The 22,525-nt window shown below is 31.7% G+C and overlaps 2 protein-coding genes across 2 annotated transcripts; both read left to right on the forward strand.

Moving 5' to 3' along the window:
* The first annotated feature begins 900 nt into the window (after nt 1–900).
* Nucleotides 901–6,331, forward strand: LOC142638426 (cellulose synthase-like protein E6). Its single transcript, XM_075812466.1, has 8 exons — nt 901–1,303; nt 2,124–2,442; nt 3,644–3,784; nt 4,108–4,239; nt 4,470–4,682; nt 4,780–5,004; nt 5,089–5,436; nt 5,744–6,331. Exons 1-8 carry the CDS (start codon nt 1,020–1,022, stop codon nt 6,287–6,289), a joined length of 2,208 nt encoding a protein of 735 aa, XP_075668581.1. The 5' UTR covers nt 901–1,019; the 3' UTR covers nt 6,290–6,331.
* A 5,951-nt stretch (nt 6,332–12,282) lies between these two features.
* Nucleotides 12,283–22,035, forward strand: LOC142639110 (cellulose synthase-like protein E6). Its single transcript, XM_075813208.1, has 8 exons — nt 12,283–12,666; nt 16,116–16,434; nt 18,836–18,976; nt 19,245–19,376; nt 20,052–20,264; nt 20,363–20,587; nt 20,684–21,031; nt 21,338–22,035. The coding sequence occupies exons 1-8, from the start codon at nt 12,398–12,400 to the stop codon at nt 21,446–21,448; spliced, it is 1,758 nt and encodes a 585-aa protein (XP_075669323.1). The 5' UTR covers nt 12,283–12,397; the 3' UTR covers nt 21,449–22,035.
* Nucleotides 22,036–22,525: the final 490 nt, after the last annotated feature.

A 22,525-nucleotide genomic window follows, 5' to 3' on the forward strand; every position in this document is an offset into this window, starting at 1 on the left:
GAATTTTTCTCTCATTTGAGTTTTTGTTTTTCTCAACTAATTCTCTCTCAGTTTTGTTTTGTTTTGTTTTTTTTTTTTTTTTCTGACTTTGGGGTCCATTTGAATAGAACTTATTGCTGAAAATTAAAAAGTGAAAATACTGTAGCAAAATAATTTTTAAATATATAAATAGTGTTGCAGGACCTATTTTTAATAAAAAATTGGTAAAAAAATACATAAACAGTACGTATATAATGTGTGAATAATACACACATTATGTAAACAGTGCACACAATACACGCACGGACCCATTTGTCCGCAGCAAAAACGAAGAAAAAAATAAAAAAATAAAAAAAAGGAAAAACACAGCCAGCAAAACGCTGAATCCAAGCAAGCAATTTATTATTTTGACTCTTTGAATGTCGGGCAAACCAAAGGTTTTGTTTGCTGCTCCTTTTTATCTTTTTTTTATAAACATTTTAAAAGTTTGAGGGTAGAGTGGCCTGTCAACCACTCAAACTACTTTTATTTATTTTTTTTATCACTAGCTCTTTGAATGTTTTATTTTTATTATTGACTAAGCAGGATGGACATGGCTTAAACACGGTCGGCATATGGGTTTGTTTGCTTGTTTTTTTTTTTTTTTTTATAAAGGGTAGTTTTTTTTGGGTCTTGATTAAATATATTAATTTATAAATATACAAATATATAAAAGTTTATATATAGTGATATTTTTTAAAAGGGTATCTTACTATTGATACGTGGTATTGAAATATTTCATTCTTCTAATAAAACCAAATGGTATGTTCACTTGGTGTAACTCAAATGGTAGTACATCTACTTATTATGCCTTGACGCCTTGTCCCGAGTCACAAGTCAATGGAAGAAGTAACTGTCTGCAATAATTGCTATGGGAAATATCACAAATATAATGTCTTTAATAATTGCTGTAAATACCAGTAACCACACGAATATTTGACATTAATTGTTGCATCCACTCTGCAATATTGTTTTAGTGTTAGCACACAGACGGAGATCATATGGGAAAGGAAGGTGGTGAAGAAGATGCACTTCCATTGTTTGAGACAAAAGAAGCAAGATTTGTAGGTGCATATAAGGTGTTGGCTTTCACAGTCTTTGTGGGAATATGTTTGATATTTGTTTACAGATTGACACATATGCCAAGAGCTGGAGAGCAAGGGAGATGGGCTTGGATTGGTATGTTCATGGCTGAGCTATGCTTCGGTTTGTACTGGATACTCACTCAGTCTTGTCGTTTTAAGGTTGTTTACCATTACCCTTTCAAGGAAAGACTCTCATACAGGTTAGAACCCTCTCTCTCTCTCTCTCTCTCGAATATAGTATGAGGGTTTGGCTGTAAAATTTTAGATATAGCAGTGACGAAAAATTATTTTATGAAGCATCATGTGGATGCTACACTGTACAGAGTTCTTCAAATATGAGAGAGGCACTCTATTAGTTGGTATCATGTGATATCTTCTAAAGAAAAATGATGGGTAAAAAAAAAAAGAGGTCAAAGACTCAAAATATATGAAATTTATGATATTATGATATTAGGATGATAGGATATGGTGACAATATTTGTATAGTCCAACCATATATTTCACTAAATACATCTTAAATATAAAGGTTCTTCTGGATAGAAGTATTTGCCGAGAAATATTTTGATTTCAAATTTTGGTTTTGATCAATAGATTATTACATAATGTGTGAAAAAATTATACATTTTTTCTATTGAAAAAAATTCATGAATGAATAGTTTAAACCTTATTAATATGTATATTGAAAATGCTTAGACGGTAAGAATTAAGCTATTAGAGATTAGAGTTGATGCGGTGGTAAGTGTCTTTCATAAAATTGTGGGTTAGTCAAATAAAATGTCTTTCACTGTCCGATCAATGTTGACAATTATTTACACTATGTTAGTTTTTGTCAAATAAATGACACAGCAGGAATCTTGTGTTATTGGAAGAGATATTCTTGTTATTAGATCAAAATCCTTTTCTTAAAAAAAAAAAAAAAATCAAAATCCTTAACATATTTCTTAGAACAAATTTTTAATTTTCTTGGGTAAAATCTCTTCTTTTTTTCCATTCAAAATACATTTTCTTTGCATGCTACAGATACAAAGACCAGTTACCGAGTGTTGACATTTTCGTCTGTACAGCAGACCCTAAGATGGAGCCACCAACTTTGGTGATCAACACCATTTTTTCAGTCATGTCCTACAATTATCCACCTGAGAAGTTGAGCATTTATCTTTCTGATGATGGTGCGTCGGAGCTGACATTTTATGCTCTCCTAGAGGCCTCTAGTTTCTCTAAGCATTGGATACCCTTTTGCAAAAAATTCAATATCCAACCAAGGTCCCCGAGTGCCTACTTTGCTCAGCAAATTGATGTTCAAGACATCACATATGGCCAAGAATGGTTGGCTATGAAGGCAAGTTTATGATATGTTTAGTTTTGCTAGTTTAATCAAATTAGAGTAGGGTGTGTATGGGTTGGGTTTAAAATATTTTTCAACCGAACCCAATCATTAAATTGAGAAATCTCCAATTCAGTCCATTAATTTATGGTAGCTCTATAAAACAACCCAACACAAATTGTACGGATTAAGTTGTGGTCAATTTGTTGGGCCTAATAAAAATACTTTGGCCTTCATTCAACTATTTAAACTCATCATTCAGTAAATGATTGCAATTGACACAATTAGGCCTAAAATTGCAGCTTCATCAAAATTAAGTCTCAAAATACCAAAGTTATCATACTAAGAAATTTTAAACTTAGTCTCAGAATTCAAAATAAAGCAAACTAAAAAAAAGTAATATATATATTCTTTAAACCATAAATAACGTGGATTGGGTCTAGTTATTCGGGTTGAAAATTTTGTCAACTCAAATCTGACCCAATCGGAGCTTCAAAAAAGAAAAATTCAAAACGTAATCCAACCCATCAGTCCATGTATGACTAAAATACATTTTAATCCCTCTAACTTTAGTGTTGACATTATTTTTTGGTCCTTCAAAGTTGCAATTAACCTCTCTAAACTTTCAAATTGCTCTTGATTTGCCCCTTTTCAAGTTATGTTAACTATTGACCACTAACTACCCTAAAAAAACTTATATAAAGAAAATAAAAACAAGGAACCAAAGTGATAGAAATCTGAAAGTTCAATAGATTAATTGCAAATTTTAAAACTTTGGGACCAAAACTAAAAGAACACCAAAGTTAGAGAAACTAAAATGTATTTTAATCAAATTATATTAACTCAATAATACCCTTAATCCATTTACCTATTTCAGTTGGTCCATGCCATGTTTGATAGAATTTTCCCTGAAATTAGTTTTGAGAAAAACTCCTCAAACCCACTGCATAAAAAAAAAAAAAAAAACCATCTAAATCAGTATGTCACTTAATTTGGTCATGTAAAACACAAATAGTAATTTAAATTTCTACAAAATAGATTGGGGTAATTCCTAATGCATTAATATTTACTGGCATGAGCTACAATATGTACATTCTACAAAGGCCCAAACCATGGCACAAGGCATGAACTAACAAATTTCATGATCCCGAAGCTTGAACAACTGAATTTTCCTGATGACAAAATGGACCGATGATAATTTTATGTGCTTTTAAAGGAACTATACAAAGAAATGGAGAATCGCATTGACTCAGTTGTTGAAATGGGCAAGATTCCAGAAGAAAGAAGGGATCGACACAAAGGATTTTTAGAATGGAATTCCAAAGTAACAAAGAAGGATCACCAGTCAATTGTGCAGGTAATTTTTGAATTTATGTTTATAATAAATTTTTTATTTCTATTATAATTGATACATGAAACATGGTAAAAAAGGGGGAAGAATACCTTGAGGAAGTCATGTTTAGGGGTGGGAAAAGGTTCGAGCTGCAAGGTTAATAGAATTTTGTTACTATACCAAAAAAAAAAAAAAAAAAAAAATCAAACAAGCTACCTGGAGTCAAAATCATTCCATTAACTGAATAACTTCTCCACCAAAATCTTATAATACACTCTTTTACAAATTGATTTTACTTATTATATTCTTCTTTTATTTCTATTCAATATTTGTCCTTTAATTTATAGATTATAATTGATGGAAGAGATAAAAGTGTGATGGATATTGATGGAGGAAGATTGCCAACACTGGTATACATGGCACGAGAAAAAAGACCCCAATGGCCCCATAACTTTAAAGCTGGGGCTATGAATGCACTGGTAAGATTTCAACTTTTGTACATGCATATGCAAATATATATATATATATATATTATTTTTTTTCTCTTCAACATATATTTTTTTGAAGTGAAATGAAAATAAAACATATAGAAGAGAAGTTTGATTAGTTTGCAAGTATGTGATGTAAGTATTTTGTGACCATTTTCGCTTGATAATACTACTAATTTTTTGTTTGCTAGTATTTAGAAGACAATATTTCAAATGTGTAGATAAGAGTATCATCTGAGATAAGCAATGCCCCCTTCATCCTCAACTTGGACTGTGACATGTACGCAAATGATGCAGACACAGTACGTGAGGCACTATGCTTTTTCATGGATGACAAGAGAGGCCATGAGATCTCTTTTGTGCAATATCCACAAAATTATGACAACATCATGAAGAATGACATTTATGGGTGTTCTTTTTCGGTTCCCAGTAATGTGGGTAATCTATGACTATGCCTTTGTTTTCAAGAAGAGAAATATATATAAATTATTTAGTGGACTAACATGCTATAATTCTTGGTTATATATGAAGATTGAGTTTGCTGGTCTAGATGGATATGGTGCAGCCCCCTACTGTGGCACCGGATGTTTCCATCGAAGAGAGAGTCTTTGTGGAAAAGCGCATTCAAAGGATTACAAAGGTGAATGGGACATAAAAGCCAAAAAGAATGCAGATAAAACTATTGATGAATTGGAAGAAGCATCAAAAGTTCTTACTAATTGTATCTATGAGAAGGAAACTCAATGGGGGAACAAGGTCTCTCTCTCTCTCTCTCTCTCTCTCTCTCTCTCTTTTGTGTGTGGACTTCTTAACCTTAAAAATGATAATTACAAAATGCAGAAGGGTCTAATTTATGGGTGCACGTCTGAAGATGTTGTAACTGGTTTGGCTATCCAATGTAGGGGTTGGAAATCAATTCATCATAATCCAAATAGAAAAGCCTTCTTGGGTGTTGCTCCAACTACCTTAGATGCTGCTCTTGTTCAACACAAGAGGTGGTCCGAAGGCATGTTTCAGATATTTTTCTCCAAGTATTGCCCTTTTATATATGGCCTTGGCAAGATAAAATTGGGTGCCCAGATGGCATATTCAATCTACCTTTTGTTTGCTCCAACTTCCATCCCGACACTGTATTATGTGATTGTTCCTCCTCTTTGCTTGCTCCATGGCATTTCCTTATTCCCTCAGGTTTGTACTTTTATCTTTCTTTTCTTATTAATAGATTAATGCAGAGTAGACGACATAAACGAAAAAAATTCTTGCGTATCTTGCGCATAATTTAATGATACATATGTGATATGCACCTTCGATGGCCCTTAGATTGTGTATTAAAAACAAAAATTTTCATATTGATAAATTTTTGGTTCGTCTAAACTAAAACTTGTGAGTAACTAAATAGCAATAGATCATGCAGAACAAAGAATAGTTCTATTGACATTTCCTATTTGACAATATAGAGATTATTTATACTAATTTCATGGACTCATCTTTCCAGGTTAAAAGCCTCTGGTTCTTGCCCATTGCCTATGTTTTTGTAGCCCGAAATGCTTGTGGCATAGCTGAGACCTTGAGCTGTGGAGATACACTCATAGCTTGGTGGAACTCACAACGAATGTGGGTGTTCCGAAGAACCACTTCATACCTTTTTGGGTTCATTGATGTCGTTAGATGGCAATTAGGCCTATCTAAAACAACATTTACCATCACCACTAAGGTGCATACAGAGGATGTGCTGAGGAGGTACGAGCAAGAAGTAATAGAGTTTGGAAGCTCAACTATCGCGTTTACCATTATAGCATCATTGGCACTACTACAACTCTTTAGCTTAATTGGGGGAATCACAAAGATTGCTCTTGAATTGGAGTTCAAGTCGTTAGAACAATTGATCATGCAAGTTATTCTTAACTTGCTACTTGTCATGATCAACATACCAGTGTACCAAGCACTCTTCATCCGCCGCGATAATGGTCGCTTAACTGCCTCAATTTTGTTTAAGTCTTTTGTATTAGCTTCACTGGCTTGTTTGATGCCTATAATTTAACATTGTTTTCTGTAATGCAGATTCTACCGATCTTAGTATCCATGTGGTATGTATCTCCTTCATTAAAAAACAAAAAGTGGTATGTATCTTTTACTTTAAAATATGGCATTAGATTTGACTTGTAATATTGAAGGCTAGGGCCGAGGTAATATTATTTTCCACTATTTTAGAAATTTTGAAAAGAATATGGCTAATTGCAGAATTTGGAGTAAAGATATTTGAGACTAAGCAGATAAACAACTATGCTACTTTTTTCTTAAAAAAAAAAAATTAGAATAGGACCAAAGTGGACCAAAGTTGATTTAATGGACCGAATGGGATCAATGTAGACCGAAAAGAACTGAAGTGGATCGAATAGGACCAAAGTAGATAGGATGGACTGAATAGGACGAATGTGGACCAAAGAGGACCGAAGTGGACAGAAATAGAACAAAATGGACCGAATAGGACCAATGCAGACCAAATAGAACCAAACTGTACATAGTGGACCAAATAGGACCAAATGGACCAAGGTGGACCAAATAGAGGCAGGTGTTTTAAATCATATATCATGATTCATGATAATCTTTTAAAGGAAAGTGAAGTGGTGTACAAACGGCGAGAGAATCTAGGTCAATCCTATTGTGGGAAAGAGAGTGAAGGAAGAGAGGCTTGAAAGTTGAATAAGAGTGGTGATGGAAGAGAAGCCTTGCTGCATTATGGTCCATTTAGCATGGATTGAGGGGAAGGGAGGGGGAATAGAGGGGAGTTGAATGGAAATTAGCCTAATTTTTGGTCAACTCTACTCTACTCCCCTTGCTCTTCCTCCCTTCCCCCTCAATCCAAACATGCTATTAGAGTTGTAGATAACTTTTAAGAGACCGTCACTTGCTTAAGGCTGGTCTTTTTCTTTTTCTTTTTTTAAAGAAAAAAATGCTAACATAGAAAGTTGTGTTTAAACTTTAAACCAAATTTGTATCCTTGACTAAAAAAAAGAAAGAGATTTAATCATATAATTTCTTGGTATCAATATATATATATATATATATATATATATATATATATATATATATATATATATATATATTGTTAAACTTCTCCATATATTATTGCCCGAATTACTTTCAGTATAGAGTAAAATATGAAGCCTCACTTTAGGAGAGCTAAATTGGCTCACGCCACCTAAATGAAAAGTTCATACATTATCAATTACTAGTGTGTAACCATGTGCACATGCATGGGTACATTTAAAAACAATCACAATTTTATATATATATATATATAGATGAGATGAGTTTAAGTTACACTAGGTGTAACTCTAGAAAAAATACACATTTTTTAGACCATAGATTTCAAAAAGATCTAATGGTTAAAAACCACATCAGCCAACTAAATTAATTTGAGAGAATATTATATTATTTCATTTTTTACTTTATTTCTCTCTCCTAAATAATTTCTCCCTAACCTTGCACAAGTACCTATTCTTACCGTATTAATTTGCAAATTTGCTTTCTCATGGTCTTATTCTTAATATTCTTAAGTTGCAAATTAGTGAGTTGAAATTGCCGTCCATAATAATTTACTAAGGATGTGATTCATAATAAGAGAACATAAAATACATAATATATGTGGTGTAAGAAATTAAGGTTTGAAGCCCCATGTTGAGGCTAAAGCTTGTGTTTGAGGCAACAACACAAACATGAAAACTTATGGGCTGTTTGGTAGTGTATTTTAAACAACAGTTTTCAGTGTTTAAACAACATTCACGTATTTTTACACATTTTTTCACTCACATGTATTTTCAAAAAATAGAAACAATGTTATTAGAACAACATTATCAAACGAGCTCTTACTGTTTCAAACTTCAAGGTTTATAAGAATTAAACTTTCTTTCCAACTTCTTTTTTCTTTTGAAAGCTAGTATTTAAAACTTACTGCCTCTCTGGCGTTTGCAATTGAATATTAATAATTACTTTTGCTAGAGTTTATGAATCCACTAGCATTTATGAATACAAATTGGAATTTTTTTTTTAATGAATCCACTTGCGTTCATGAATGAGGGGTCATTGTTTTCCAACACAAATACAACATCATTTTATGGGAAAGGAAATTGAACTGCTGAAGTATAATTTCAATGGAGAGGATTAAAGAAACATAAAGGTAACGACAACAAAGTCCCTCAAGATTGTTTACAAAAAATTGTACAATTCCTTAGTTTTTTTTTTTTTTTGGCAATATATTAATGAGGAGGAATTTGAAAAGTAATAAATAAGGAGAGAGAGAGAGAGAGAGAGAGAGAGAGAGAGAGAGAGAGAGAGAGAGAGAGAGAGAGAGAGAGAGAGAGAGAGAGAGAGAGAGAGAGAGAATGCAATTAATTAGGTGTGGATGTTAATAGTAATAAACATTTAATGATGCGTTTTTTAACCATTAGATCTCTTTGATTTTCAATGGATTAAAAAAATGTGTAACTATTATGTATGAAATTACATAAGGTTTAACTTAAACTCAATCCTATATGTATATGATTTAGAATCTAATTGGCTCTAGATCTAGACTCTTCAGTTTTTGCACCTAATAATTCATTTGCCACAAAAATTAAAAAATTAGACAAGACACATTGTGCAAAATTGAATTTCAATTTAGAATCTAATTGAATTTAGACTCTTTATTTTAAATATAGGTTCTAGTTAGCTCAACGGACAAAGTTTCTGATGGTTAAATAAGAGATTTAAGATTTAATCTCTGCTTCATCAAAAACTGATTGGTGTTTTGGTCTGATGATAAAGAATTATTATAAAAAATAGACCCCATAAGTTGAAACTCTTAAAAAAAAAAAAAAAGGTGTCAGATTTAATAAGTCTTCTACCTTTATATAAAAACAAAAGGGACTGGCCTTAATTGATCTTTCTCGTTTCTTGGTTCTCTTGTAGAACAATAATAATTAATTGAAATCAATTGATAGGCCTCATTTTCTCTGCTCCCTCTCTCAAATGTTTTGTCTGCTTAATTCAATAATGGTTCTAAAAGAATAAGTTCTATTTGGCCAGAAATTCTACAAATTTGTTGGGTAAAGAAATAAAAAAAGACTATTAAAAAAGAGTTAAAAAAAAAAAAAAAAACTTGAAGTGTTGGCACATCAGGATTATTTTTTCTTTCTGATTTTTTCGGTTCTGGATTGTGACATATCACTATATCAGTATTAAATTAAAGGATCTACTGATACATATGTCACAAATGACGAAAGAGATGATAGATAACGAGAACACCACTGAACCTGCATTATGACATATCAGAAAATTGGATCATCCCTAAAAATTGTAACAATTCACAGTTAAATGAACAGTTCAGTTTCTAGTTTCCACAGCACCATTTTAAAATTATATATAGGTTGGCATGCCTTAATAGTTGGTAGATGAATAGAACATGACTGAACCTGTAATGATATATATATTAGATAAAATTGGATCATTCTTAATTAAAAATTGTAACAATTCGTACTTTCATAGTTTAAATAAAAGGTTTCGTTTCTGCATAAATACGTAAAGTCTAAACAATAGACGATGAAAAAAAAGATAGAATGCAATTCCTACATTAACAATAGCCATACACTTTGGTATAAAAAAAAATAAATGGCCGTATACCGACATACATATCTACCATTCTTGCCAAAGACATCTTTTGACAACCACGTTGTGGCCATGTGGGTGGTAAGAGTTGGAAACCATTTATCATGCCACACTTTATTTTCTTTTTTGCCATTACCAACCTGTCATCGCAACCCTTGCTGCATTATGTGTTGAGCTGCTATAATATTACGCCTAGCATAAGAAGGATTACTTTACGGCCCTTAAAAAATCTTATAAACCAAAGTATTTGGATTAGTTTTTAAGCGCCACCCTTATTTTGCTAACAAAGTTGAATTAAAATCCTTTAATGTTTTAAAACCCGTCACCTCACAAGCTTTTAGAATACATATCTTATCCCAACTAAATTAGGCCATCTTCCTCTAATTAATTTCTTATCAAACTAGTCATTTCATCGCAAAGATTATCTGGAATTTTAAAATAGTTGATCATATAAGTCAGGACAACCAGGTTGTGGAACCCATTTGTTGCACAACTATGAATGGTCAATTCATGGGTACGTAAGCTATATGCGATAAAGATTGAACACGTGCTTATCTCGTATTGATTTCAGTGTATTCAAGCATTAGAGGTAAGTGGTGTTCATCATTAATGGTCCCGAAGTCTCCCATCAATTGTTACACAAAAGAAGAAAAAAAGTATTAAAAAAAATCATTCCCACAAATTTTTTTTTTAAAGGTTTTTAGTACTTACATTTTTTTTTTTTTTTGCATTTTAGTCCATACATTTTTATTTTATTATTTTTAGTTCTTAAACCAATTAACACGTGACATTTAAGTCCTTACCATCACTCAACTAATTGAAAAAGCTGACGTGGCTGGTGACACATTGAAATAATAATTAAAAAAAAAAAAAATCTATTTTAGCATTCAAAAATGCTATACCAGCATTTAAATTAAAAAAATTAATTTATTAATTTTAATTAAATAAAAAAATTACAACAGAATTTAAAAAAACCACATGAATTGAGATTAAGAGTGCTTGAACAAGAACAATAATATATATTAAACCCAAATTTGCTTATTCATCTTTGCTAATCAAATTGGGAATTTCAATCTGGATTTTCGACAAGGCAGAGTCAGCGAGCTTGACTAACGAGGAGAGATTGAGAGAAGGGATTGAGAAATCTTCCTTGGGAGGGAGGCGAGTGTAGGTGGTGGCTCACCATCGGGGGAGAAAGCAATCGGCTCCAACGGGGACTTGAAGCAATTGGATTGGGTCTTAAACTTGTTAGAGTTTTGTAGCGATTGCTTTATCTTGGAATTGGAATTGGAGGGCTTGTGAGGATGAGGGTTGTGAGTTTTTGGGCGAGCGAGAGCGTAGGGAGATAATAAGCTCGTTGAAGAAATGGAAGTAGCAACAGTAGCCATTTTTAGTTTTGACTCAAATTAAATGAAAGAAGCGGCAAAGAAAAGTATTGGGAGTTTTTTAACCCAAACCCCGATCTGCTTCAAATCTAGAAACGGTGCCATTGGATCTGTTCCAAACCCAGATATGCTTCTAATAAGAACATAAAAAAGAAAAGAAAAAAAAAAACCATTCAGATCTGGGTTGGTGTTTGTGTACAATTGATTTTTGTGGAAGAATTTGTGTACAAATTTTGGAATATTTTGAGTTTTTATTCTTTTGTTCTTGGAATTGAATATTCTGGATTTGTTGTTCTTGTGTGTTCATGATCAAGATGAATTTGGAATAGGAATTTGATAATTTGAATGTGAAATTTATGAGTTTATGGGTTCATGGGTTTCTAATTTTATTGTTCTTGTTTAAGGATCTGAGATCTCCATTCATATGTTTTTTTTTTTTGTTTTTAATTCTATTTGTAATTTTTTTTATTTAGTTAAAATTAATAAATTAATTTTTTTAAATTTAGATGCTGATGTGGCATTTTTTAATACCAAAATAGATTTTTTTAATTATTATTTTAATATGTTGTCAGCCATGTTAGCTTTTTTAGTTAGGTAGGTGACGGTAAGAACTTAAATGTCACGCGTTAATTGGTTTAAGGACTAAAAGTGGTAAAATGAAAATGTAAAAACAAAAATGGGTAAAAGTTAAAATGTAAGGACTAAAAGTGCATTTACAGATTTTTTTATTAAATTAAGATGAGAGAATTATTCGGCTTTGCTAAAAGAAAAAGAAAAAAAGAAAAAGAAAAAAAAAAGAAGAAGCGTCGTTATTGACGTTCACGTTGGTATTAGGCAGCCAAACGGAGTAAAAGATTTGGATCTATTCTAAAAGATTTCTTCTACACCAATTTCACAGATAACAAAAATGTGGTACAAAAGCGTTTCCACAGATTACAAAATTGTGGTATAAAAGTTGTGTGGGTGTCTCTGACTCTCTCTACGTTCTATTCTAAAACTACTACTTCCTTAGAAATATTGTTGCATCAAGTCATCAACTATAAAATATTCGTGCTTATTTTAACTCGAATTTTTCATTTGCACACATAGGCACACATACACACTGACAGAGAGATAATATGGGAAAGGATGCACTTCCATTGTTTGAGACAAAAGAAGCAAGATTTAGAGGTGCATATAAGGTGTTTGCTTCCACAGTGTTTGTTGGTATATGTTTGATATGGGTTTACAGATTGACACACATTCCAAGAGTTGGAGAGCAAGGAAGATGGGCTTGGATTGGTATGTTCATGGCTGAGTTATGCTTCGGTTTGTACTGGATGCTAACTCAGTCTTGTCGTTTCAAAGTTGTTTACAATCACCCTTTCAAGGAAAGACTCTCATACAGGTTACAGCTCTCTCTCTGTGTCTCTGTCTCTCACGTAGTAGTTGATCTAGTTAAGGGCACACAGCTATATAAATTGACTGGTTTACAACTTTCTATTCTCAGAGAAAAACTCTTTCAATTCACACGGTCACACAACTCACACCGTGTTTTTATAATTGAAAAAGTGAGTTTAAACAGAGTAAAAGAAACACAGCCTATTGTTTCTCTGATTATTTGCTGGTACTACATTAAATATATGAGTGCGCTTTGATAAACGTGTTACTGATTTACTCATGTGGTTGGTTCATTATTTGCTAAAATATAACCCAAATCAAAGGACTACTCTTTCTCTTTTAGGCTTCTCAAAGTCGCTCAATATTTCTAAAGGTTGAGATATATAAAGTTTTTGGGTTCACTTCTCGATCATCATGGTAGATGATGAAATTATATGAAAGTATTTAACGAGAATTCTTTTGGATATAATATAAAAGGTTCTGTTGCCTGTTCGGTGGAAGTATTTGATGAGAAAGATTTAAATTTAAATTGAAATCCGTGTATTGGAAGTTTAACGAAGTATATGTGATTTCTATATGTGTGTGTATTTCTCAACAAAAAAAAAAAGTACATGTGATTTCTATCTTTTTTATTTTTATTTTGTTGTCTAAGTATCAAATAATTTTTAATAATCATTTATTGTAATTGTGTTTATATATATATATATATATATATATATATATATATATATATATATATATATATTTGTAGGTACTCAGGATTTTCACCTCTCGGGTCAAGGGCTTTTTTGCCTCCTCTCTTCGGCGCAAGCTTACAAGTGAGAAAGTGGGAGGAGTTCTCTTCGATGTGGGACAAAGGTGTCAAGCCAAACAAGGTTACAAGGCAAAAAAGCCCTTGACCCAAGATGAAAATCCTGAGTACCTACAATAAAAGGAAACTTCTTTTTGTGTGGCTTTGTACTCCCAAGGAAACTATTTTTTTGTACTCCCTGGGGAACTTGTCCCACATCGAGAAAATCTCCCTCCACTTTCTCACTTAATAATTGATGGTACACTCCTCTCTTTGGCACAAGCTTATAAGTGAGAAAGTGGAGGGGAGGATTTTCTCGATGTGGGACAAGTTCCCCAGGGAGTACAAAAAAATAGTTTCCCTAGGAGTACAAAGCCACACAAAAAGAAGTTTCCTTTTATTGTGGGGACACTTTTTAGCTTCTGTCCAAGCAAGTGTTGCACTTGTACTTGGTTTTGGCTTTTTTTTCATGAATCCGACATCGAAGACTTACTTCCCCACTTTCTGCCTTATAAGCGTGAGCTGAAGGAAGTAGTGTACCATCAGTTATTTATCACACCATCTAAAAAAAGGGAAATGATATGTTTGAAATATTTTTACAACAAATCTTAAGTGGTAGTAGGGCCGGCTCAATAGGTGATGCAATTGATGCAATCGCCTAAGGCCTCCAAATAAAAGAAGGCCTTGACTTGTAAAAAAAAAAAATTATATATAATATATTTATTTATATATTTTAATTAAAAAAAATTTAAACACTTTTATTGGTCAATAAAATGCATTAAAAAGGCTTCATCATATCCTAAATTATTTCACTACACAATTGATTGATGGGACACGTTTTCACTATGATAGGACCTTTTTCTGCCCCTTTCTTACTTCATTGCACAAGCCGGCCTTGGTATTAAGTCATAGGACAGGCTGGGAAAATATTAATACAAAATATTGATACAAAATTCTGCCTTGGACCCTTTTCTGCTATCATGGACCCTTTTGGTAGAATAGTTTGAGATGAGATTTTTTGTAGTTTTTTAAAATACGTGTGGATGAAAAAGTATGTGAAAAAGTGTGTAATATTGTTTAAAATGTGAAAATATGAGTTTAAGTTGGCCTACCAAACAGGCCCTTAGTTTTTTAAAATTAAAATTAATATAATCTTTTTTAAGGTCTATTATGTCACAAGAAAGATTAAGTGAATTAGCTATATTATCCATTAAAAAAAAATATTAGAGGAACTTAAATACGAAAACTTAATTTGTAATTTTGCATCTCAAAAAGCAAGAAAAATAGACTTTAAATAAAAAAAATCAATATATATTATTTGATTAATATTTAGATATAAATAGGCCCTACTTAAAATTTTTGCCTAAGGCCTACAAAGTTGTTGAGCCGGCCTTGAGTGGTAGGTTGTTATGGGTGGACAAAAAAATAATTTCAGTTGTGAAATTCAAATTAAAAATAATAACAAACTTATTATCTATAATTTGTTGTGAAAATGTTATGGCATGACACATCTCTTAAAGAAAATATAATTTGGTAAGATTTTAATGGATGGTTGATATATAGAAAAAAAAAAATTAAGATCAATTAAAAAAAATGTAATAGAATAATGACATGTAAAATTATGTAGTCTTAAAAATTTTTGTGGCAAAATATTATGAGGTAAACTAAAAAGTCAAATGTCTTTGGTTTTGTATAATGCATGGGAAAGTTCCACAAAATATAATCTTTTCCCTCAATTTTATTTTTTTTTATAAATATCAAATTTGATAATTATAGTAGTTATTAATAGAAATATATCATAATTGTGTTCTTAATTTGAATCATTTATTCTACCACTTACAAGAAATGATGTGGAAATATTTAAAAAAATTGGAAGATATAAATATAATAAATGTTATGTACATAAAATTTTCACAATAAATCTTAAGTGATATGCTTTTTATTTTTATTTTTAATGGGACCTAAGTGATATGTTGTTACTAACTATTATTGTGAATTAGAACCACTAACAATTAACTACTTCTTTACTTTGAAAGAGTTGTGAAAATATTGTAAATGTAACATTTCTCTATAAATATAAGGTTTATAAAGAATCTCTATAGGATTTAATTTCAATTAAAAAATATATATTTAATAAAAGTAATTATTCATCCATTATATTTTCACAATAATTCTTAGTTGGTAACCTGTTGTTGATTATTATAATATGGGATCACCACTTTTTTTATTCATAAATAACAGTTTGTCACCTAAAATTTGTTATAAAAATATTATGAACTTTACATTAATTTTAAAATAATCTTTTCATCATAATACAACAAGAATCATGTAATACCAATTCGGTTATTACCTACTCTTTTCCATTTAATATTAAATGGAAAAGAGTAGGTAACTGAATTTCTATCCTTAAATGGAGAAAGGAAAAAAGAAATAAAAATTTGCGTCCGTATGTCATTATTCTCAATTATTGTTAGATGAAATTTATTATTACTCTAATTCCAAAAATGTAAGAATAATGGTTTAGTGGTTAAGTTTCTCATTTTTTAACCGTTTAAACTTTTGAAATAATCAATGATTTATCTTCAAAAAATTATTTTCTTACGTAAAATCCTATTTTAATTTTTGTTATTTTGTTGGTCAATATACACTTTCTTTGCATGTTACAGATACGAAAAGAAGTTACCCAATGTCGACATTTTTGTGTGCACGGCAGACCCTAAGATGGAGCCACCAACTTTGGTGATCAATACCATTTTATCAGTAATATCATACAATTATCCACCTAAGAAGCTGAGTGTTTATCTTTCTGATGATGGTGGGTCAGAGTTGACATTCTATTCTCTTATAGAGGCTTCTAATTTCTCTAAGCACTGGATACCCTTTTGCAAGAAATTTAATATTAAACCAAGGTCTCCGGGTGCTTACTTTGCCCAACAAATTGAAGTTCAAAATATCACATATGCCCAAGAATGGTTGGCTATGAAGGTTAGTTAATTGTATGTTTAGTTAGGTTAGCTTGATCAAATTAAAGGGTTTAAAATTTGAGAAAAGTTAATAGATGTTTTAAGGATATTGGTTTATGGTTTAATTTTTTGACAGTTTTTTTTTTATATTTTCCATAAAATTGTTATCAATTTTTTTTTTTTATATACAAAATAGAAATTCTCCTCTAGCCTAATCTAAGTGTATATGTGTATGAAATTCCTTCTTGAAGACTTGAATCCCGGCTCTTGCCCTCCATACCCTATAAACATTTATACTTGTGTCAAAACTTTCTTAAAATAGTTTATTAACAATTGTCCTAAGGGCATACATTAATAGAACCCTTAAAAATTTATGACTAAACTACCTTTTATTTCCTCTAACTTTAATGTTGTTGTCTTGTTGACATTTTAGTTATTTAGGGCCAGTTTTGTATAATTGTTCTAATAATGTTATTTGTATTTTTTAAAAATACATGTAAGTAAAAAGTGTGTGTGAAAAACGTATAATATTATTTAAACATTGAAAACTGTTGTTTAAAATACACTACCAAACAGTCCCTTAATTATCAAAACTTGCAATTAATCGCTCAACTTTAAATTGTTGTTAATTTGACCCTCTTATCAAGTTTTGTTAATGATTGACTATTAATTACTTTAATGATGTAGTTTTATTTTTATCGAAAAATATATATTCATTTTTACATTTTGGCCCATTCTTGTTTTAATCCCTAACTTTTAGGAGCACCTACCTTAGTCTTTAGAAATTGAAAACTATTTCCATTTTGATCTTTACCATCATCTTAATAATGGAAATATCTTATATGATAGACGATGTACTTTGTTAGTTTTTTATTTTTTTATTATTTTTTATACTGATATGAACATTAAAAATTGAAAAATGTATATCCATAATATTTTTAAAAAAACCTAGATCAAAAATTAAAAATTGAACCTTAAATCTAATCAAATTAATTAAATAACATCACGTTCTTTTTCGTAAGAACGTCACGTTCTTCTTTCCCTAGAACATGAACTTCATGTTCTTCCCCAGCATACAAACCAAATTCCAGCAACCCATAAACTCAGAAATTTTCTTGGGAAACAAACACAAGATAAAAAAACCAAGAAAATTTAGCTAAAAATCAAAAATCAAAAATCTCAAAGCCTCCATTTTTTCAAACCCTAGCAAAATCATCAAATCCCAAAGCCACAAAGCACCAAATCAATCCAAACATACATCCAACCCGAACAAACAATCTCAAACACTCAAACCCAAACCCAAAAATACCCAGCCACCACCGCCACTACCAATCAAACAATAAAACCCACCACCACCACCACCCGATCAAACCATCAAGAGAGAGAGAGAATCGGGTTTGGGGTGAGAAGAAGTTAGAGATTAAGAGAAAAAGAACCCATTGTGTTTAGCTCTCTTCTGGGTTGGTTTTGAATTAGGATCTGTACTTGTAGTGAAGCCTTTGGTGCATTGAAGCTGAAATCTGGTCTCTTGGTGGCATATTTAAGTGTTTTTGGAGGCTAAAAATTCAGGTCTTGGAACTAGTCAACTGTGGAGCTGCAAGCAGAGCAGAAAGCCAAAAGCTTTTTTGTGAGTTGGGACTTTTTTGTTTTTTTTTTGATGAATTGTGAGTTGGGACTTGGAGCTGCAATGTTGAGGTTCATAATTTGGTGAAGTTTTTTTTTTTGTTTTTTACCATGAACTTGCGTGTTCAAAGTTGGAATCTTTGGGGGTTGTGGGTGACAATTGTAAGGTGCGAATGAGAATTAATGTGCTTTGTAGTGAATACGGTTTGTGTTAATATTAAGAGAAATGAAATGATCTGAATTTATGTATTTTGTTTTTATGAAGAGTTTTTATTTATTTTATTTTTTATACCTTTCTCAGCCTTTTTGGCTAAGATTCAGTATTTTTGTGTTTTTAATTTTTTTTAAGTTATTAAATTATTATTTTTAAATCTGATGCTGACGTGATATTTTTTATTTTATTTTATTAGTCACATTACCATTTAACATATTAATAGTGTATTTCATTTGTCGCGTATGTTTTTTCCGTTACTCAAATGATAGTAAGGATTAAAATAGCAACAACTTTTGATTTATTATACTAAGGTAGGTGTGCCTAAAAATTAGGGACCAAAATGAGAATTCACCTAAAATGTAGGACCAAAAGTGCATTTTCATATTTATTTTTAAGAACTCATTAAAAAAAAAAAAGTCAGGAAATTCCTAATTCATTGATGTTTAATGGCATGAGCATGAGGCATGAGGCATCAAACCATGGCATGAGGCATATTGAACTAACATATTGCATGACCCCAAAGTTAGAATAACAAAACTTCTCTTGATGACAAATTTGATTGATCTTATTTTTATGTTTTTTAAAGAATCTATATGAAGAAATGGAAAACCGAATTAACTCAGCTGTTAAAATGGGCACAATTCCAAAAGAAACAAGGGATCAACACAAAGGATTTTCAGAATGGAACTCCAAAGTAACGAAGCAAGATCACCAATCGATTGTGCAGGTAATTCTTACAATTTTTTTTTAATAATAAAACTTAATTTCTTGTTGAGTTAGTATTATTACACCTTCTCAAAAAAAAAAAAAAAAAAGCTTTATCAATTATCATGCCTTCAATTAAATGCTCTTATTTAATGCAATAATCGAATCCTATTTCGTCAAATGAACCATCTCCACCAATATTTTAGAATACTCTTTTACAATTTTATTTATTTATTTATTACATGTAATTTTTAAATAAAAAAATTGGTTCAATGTTTGCCTTTTTTTAGATTATAATTAATGGAATGGACAAAAATGCAATGGATATTGATGGACAACAATTGCCAACATTGGTATACATGGCACGAGAAAAAAGACCGCAGTGCCCTCACAACTTCAAAGCTGGAGCTATGAATGCACTAGTAAGCTTTAGACTTCCATACATGGGTAAAGTTGAAGATAAACATAGTATAACTTTTGTTTATGTTACACCACTTCATGACTCTCCATTGGGCGTTTTTCTATAATTTCATGGTTGGATTAAATTGTATTCTTATACCTTACAAGCATGCAAGATGTTAAGATTATTAAATATCAATAACTATCTTATCTATTTTTTCTTCTTTCTTTTTTCCCATCTTTTTTTTTTTTTATACAAAATAACTATTTTATCTTTAAAGTGATTAAATTTTAGGGTTTTGAACTCTAAAATTATATACCAAACATGAGTTTATGAATTAAATTGTATGATAATATTTCATGTACATGAAATTTGATGTGTGTGCAGTGTATACAGATTAGAGAGAATATATAATCCACCCATGAGGCTTTCATAATAATATTCTAATGAAAATTGATTAAGTGGTATAACATTAAGTGAGTATTACACCAATTACTTTTAATACATGTTCTTTAATGTCTCTTCTACATAAATGTTGCTAAAGTGAAATGTAAATAAGCATACAAACAAAAAAAAAAGTTTGTTTAGTTTATAAGTATATGCAATAATTATGTATATTTTATGACCATGGCCACTTTATAATGTTACTAATTTTATTTTTCAAAGTATTTTGACTAAGGTTATTTCACATGTGCAGATAAGAGTGTCTTCAAAGATAAGCAATGCCCCAATTATCCTGAACTTAGACTGTGACATGTATGCAAATGATGTAGACACAATACGAGAGATATTGTGTTTTTTCATGGACGAAAAGAGAGGTCATGAGATCTCTTTCGTGCAATTTCCACAACAATATAACAACATCACCAAGAATGATATTTATGCAGGTTCTTATTCAGTTACTAACAATGTGAGTAATCAATGACTATGCCTTTGTTTTCAAGAAGAGAAACCAATGTTGATCCTTTTGGTGAACTGATATACTATTATTCATGGTTAAATATGAAGGTTGAGCTTGCTGGTATAGGTGGATATGGTGCAGCCTTGTATTGTGGCACTGGATGTTTCCATCGAAGAGAGAGTCTATGCGGAAAGGTGTATTCCAAGGATTATAGAGGAGAATTGAATCTAGAAGCCAAGAAGAATAATGATAAAACTGTTAATGAGTTGGAAGAATTATCAAAAGTTCTTGCTAATTGTAGTGCTGAGAAGGACACTCAATGGGGGAAAAACGTCTCTCTCTCTCTCTCACTCACACACACACACACACACACACACAATCACATTTGTGTGTAGAAATTTTAATGAAAATGGTAATTATATTTGCAGATGGGGCTGATTTATGGGTGCCCAGTTGAAGACATTGTAACTGGCTTGACTATCCAATGTAGGGGTTGGAAATCACTTTATTATAATCCAGATAAAAAGGCATTTTTGGGTGTTGGTCCAACTACTTTAGATACAGTTCTTATTCAACACAAGAGGTGGTCTGAGGGCATGTTTCAAATATTTTTCTCCAAGTATTGCCCTTTCATATATGGGCAGGGAAAGATAAAATTTGGTGCTCAGATGGGATATTGTATTTATCTTTTATGGGCTCCAATTTCCTTCCCAACACTCTATTATGTGATTGTTCCATCTCTTTGCTTGCTCCATGGCATTTCCTTATTCTCTCAGGTTTATCTTTTTATCTTTATTTTCTTATTTTATATAATTTAATGCATATAATAGATGTCATTAAAGAAAGAATTCATGCTTATCACGCACATAATTTTAATCATATATGTTTTGTGGTCCTTCAATACTTCAATGGCCCTTGGATTATATATTAAACACAAAAAATTCCATATTCACAACTTTATGTTTAGTCGAGAAATGAAATTTGTGAGCAACTACGTAGCAACAAGTCAAGTAAAAAGTGCTTTCTTATGACGTTCCTATTGTAGAGCTTATATATACTGATTTCATGGCCTCATTTTCCAGGTTAAAAGCATATGGTTCTTGCCCTTTGCTTATGTTTTTGTAGCAAGGAACGTTGGCAGCATAGCAGAGGCCTTGAGTTGTGGGGTTACTCTCAAAGCTTGGTGGAATTAGCAACGAATGTGGGTGATCCAAAGAACTACCTCATTCTTTTTTGGGTTCATTGACACCATTAGCAGACAATTAGGCCTCTCTGAAACAACATTTGCGCTAACAACTAAGGTATGTACAGAGGATGTGTTGAAGAGGTACAGGCAAGAAGTCATAGACTTTGGAAGCCCAACTATCATGCTTACCATTATAGCAACATTGGCATTACTAAACCTCTTCAGCTTAATTGGGCAAATCAGAAAGATTGTTCTGGATTTTGAGTTCAAGGTGTTAGACCAGTTAATCATGCAGGTTATTCTTGAATTGCTACTTGTCTTGATCAACATACCAGTGTACCAAGGACTCTTCATCCGCAATGATAAGGGTTGTATACCATCCTCAGTTCTGTTCAAGTCTATTGTTTTAGCTTCAATGGCTTGTTTGATACCTATAATTTGACATAGTATACCATAATGTAGATTGTACCAATTTTAGTAGCCATGTGGTATGTAGCTTTTCCTTTAAAATAAGGCCCTGGACATTACTTGTACTGTTGAGTTATGGTCATTTCCATTGTTTGTGATATATCAGACCCAAGTTCATATGGACTATGTGGAGCTATGATCTTTGTGATATATCTATTTTTCTTTCCAAGTTATATGCGATCGAGGATCAATAATTAATTATTTACCTTTCTTCTTGTCCTCAACAAGGCAAAGGTGTTTTCCCTCACAATTTAGGTAATGACTAATTGGCATTTTCAAAGTACTTTAATGATTTGTTTTCGTAGCATAAATGACTTCAGTCTAACTCTGATAAGCAAAAAGGGTGCATACCAAATGCTTAATAAGCAATACTAGTCCTCCATTTCAGCAGCAATTATAGCCTATGCATACAAACAAGATTTGCTAGTGGCAAGAACGAGCCCAGCTGCCCAGGGTGAACTATTCAGAATGATTTGGTATGTATTTCATGAGGCTAACATCACATGAAGTCCCGCAAAGGACATATACTCCATGCCTATGCAAGATCAAGCATGGCCTGAGACTCCCTTCTTTGTTCTAATTTATGCTTTGCATTATGTTGGTTCTATCATGCAGC

This window comes from Castanea sativa, chromosome 6, assembly GCF_040712315.1.
Source record: "Castanea sativa cultivar Marrone di Chiusa Pesio chromosome 6, ASM4071231v1".
Classification (NCBI taxonomy): domain Eukaryota; kingdom Viridiplantae; phylum Streptophyta; class Magnoliopsida; order Fagales; family Fagaceae; genus Castanea; species Castanea sativa.

Coding starts and splice junctions, on each gene's coding strand:
- LOC142638426 (XM_075812466.1), top strand. CDS start 1,020: ATGGGAAAGGAAGGTGGTGAAGAAGATGCACTTCCATTGTTTGAGACA. Junction 3,785..4,107: donor ATCACCAGTCAATTGTGCAG/GTAATTTTTGAA, acceptor TTTAATTTATAG/ATTATAATTGATGGAAGAGA. Junction 5,437..5,743: donor GCATTTCCTTATTCCCTCAG/GTTTGTACTTTT, acceptor TCATCTTTCCAG/GTTAAAAGCCTCTGGTTCTT.
- LOC142639110 (XM_075813208.1), top strand. CDS start 12,398: ATGGGAAAGGATGCACTTCCATTGTTTGAGACAAAAGAAGCAAGATTT. Junction 12,667..16,115: donor AAGGAAAGACTCTCATACAG/GTTACAGCTCTC, acceptor TGCATGTTACAG/ATACGAAAAGAAGTTACCCA. Junction 20,588..20,683: donor ACACTCAATGGGGGAAAAAC/GTCTCTCTCTCT, acceptor TTATATTTGCAG/ATGGGGCTGATTTATGGGTG.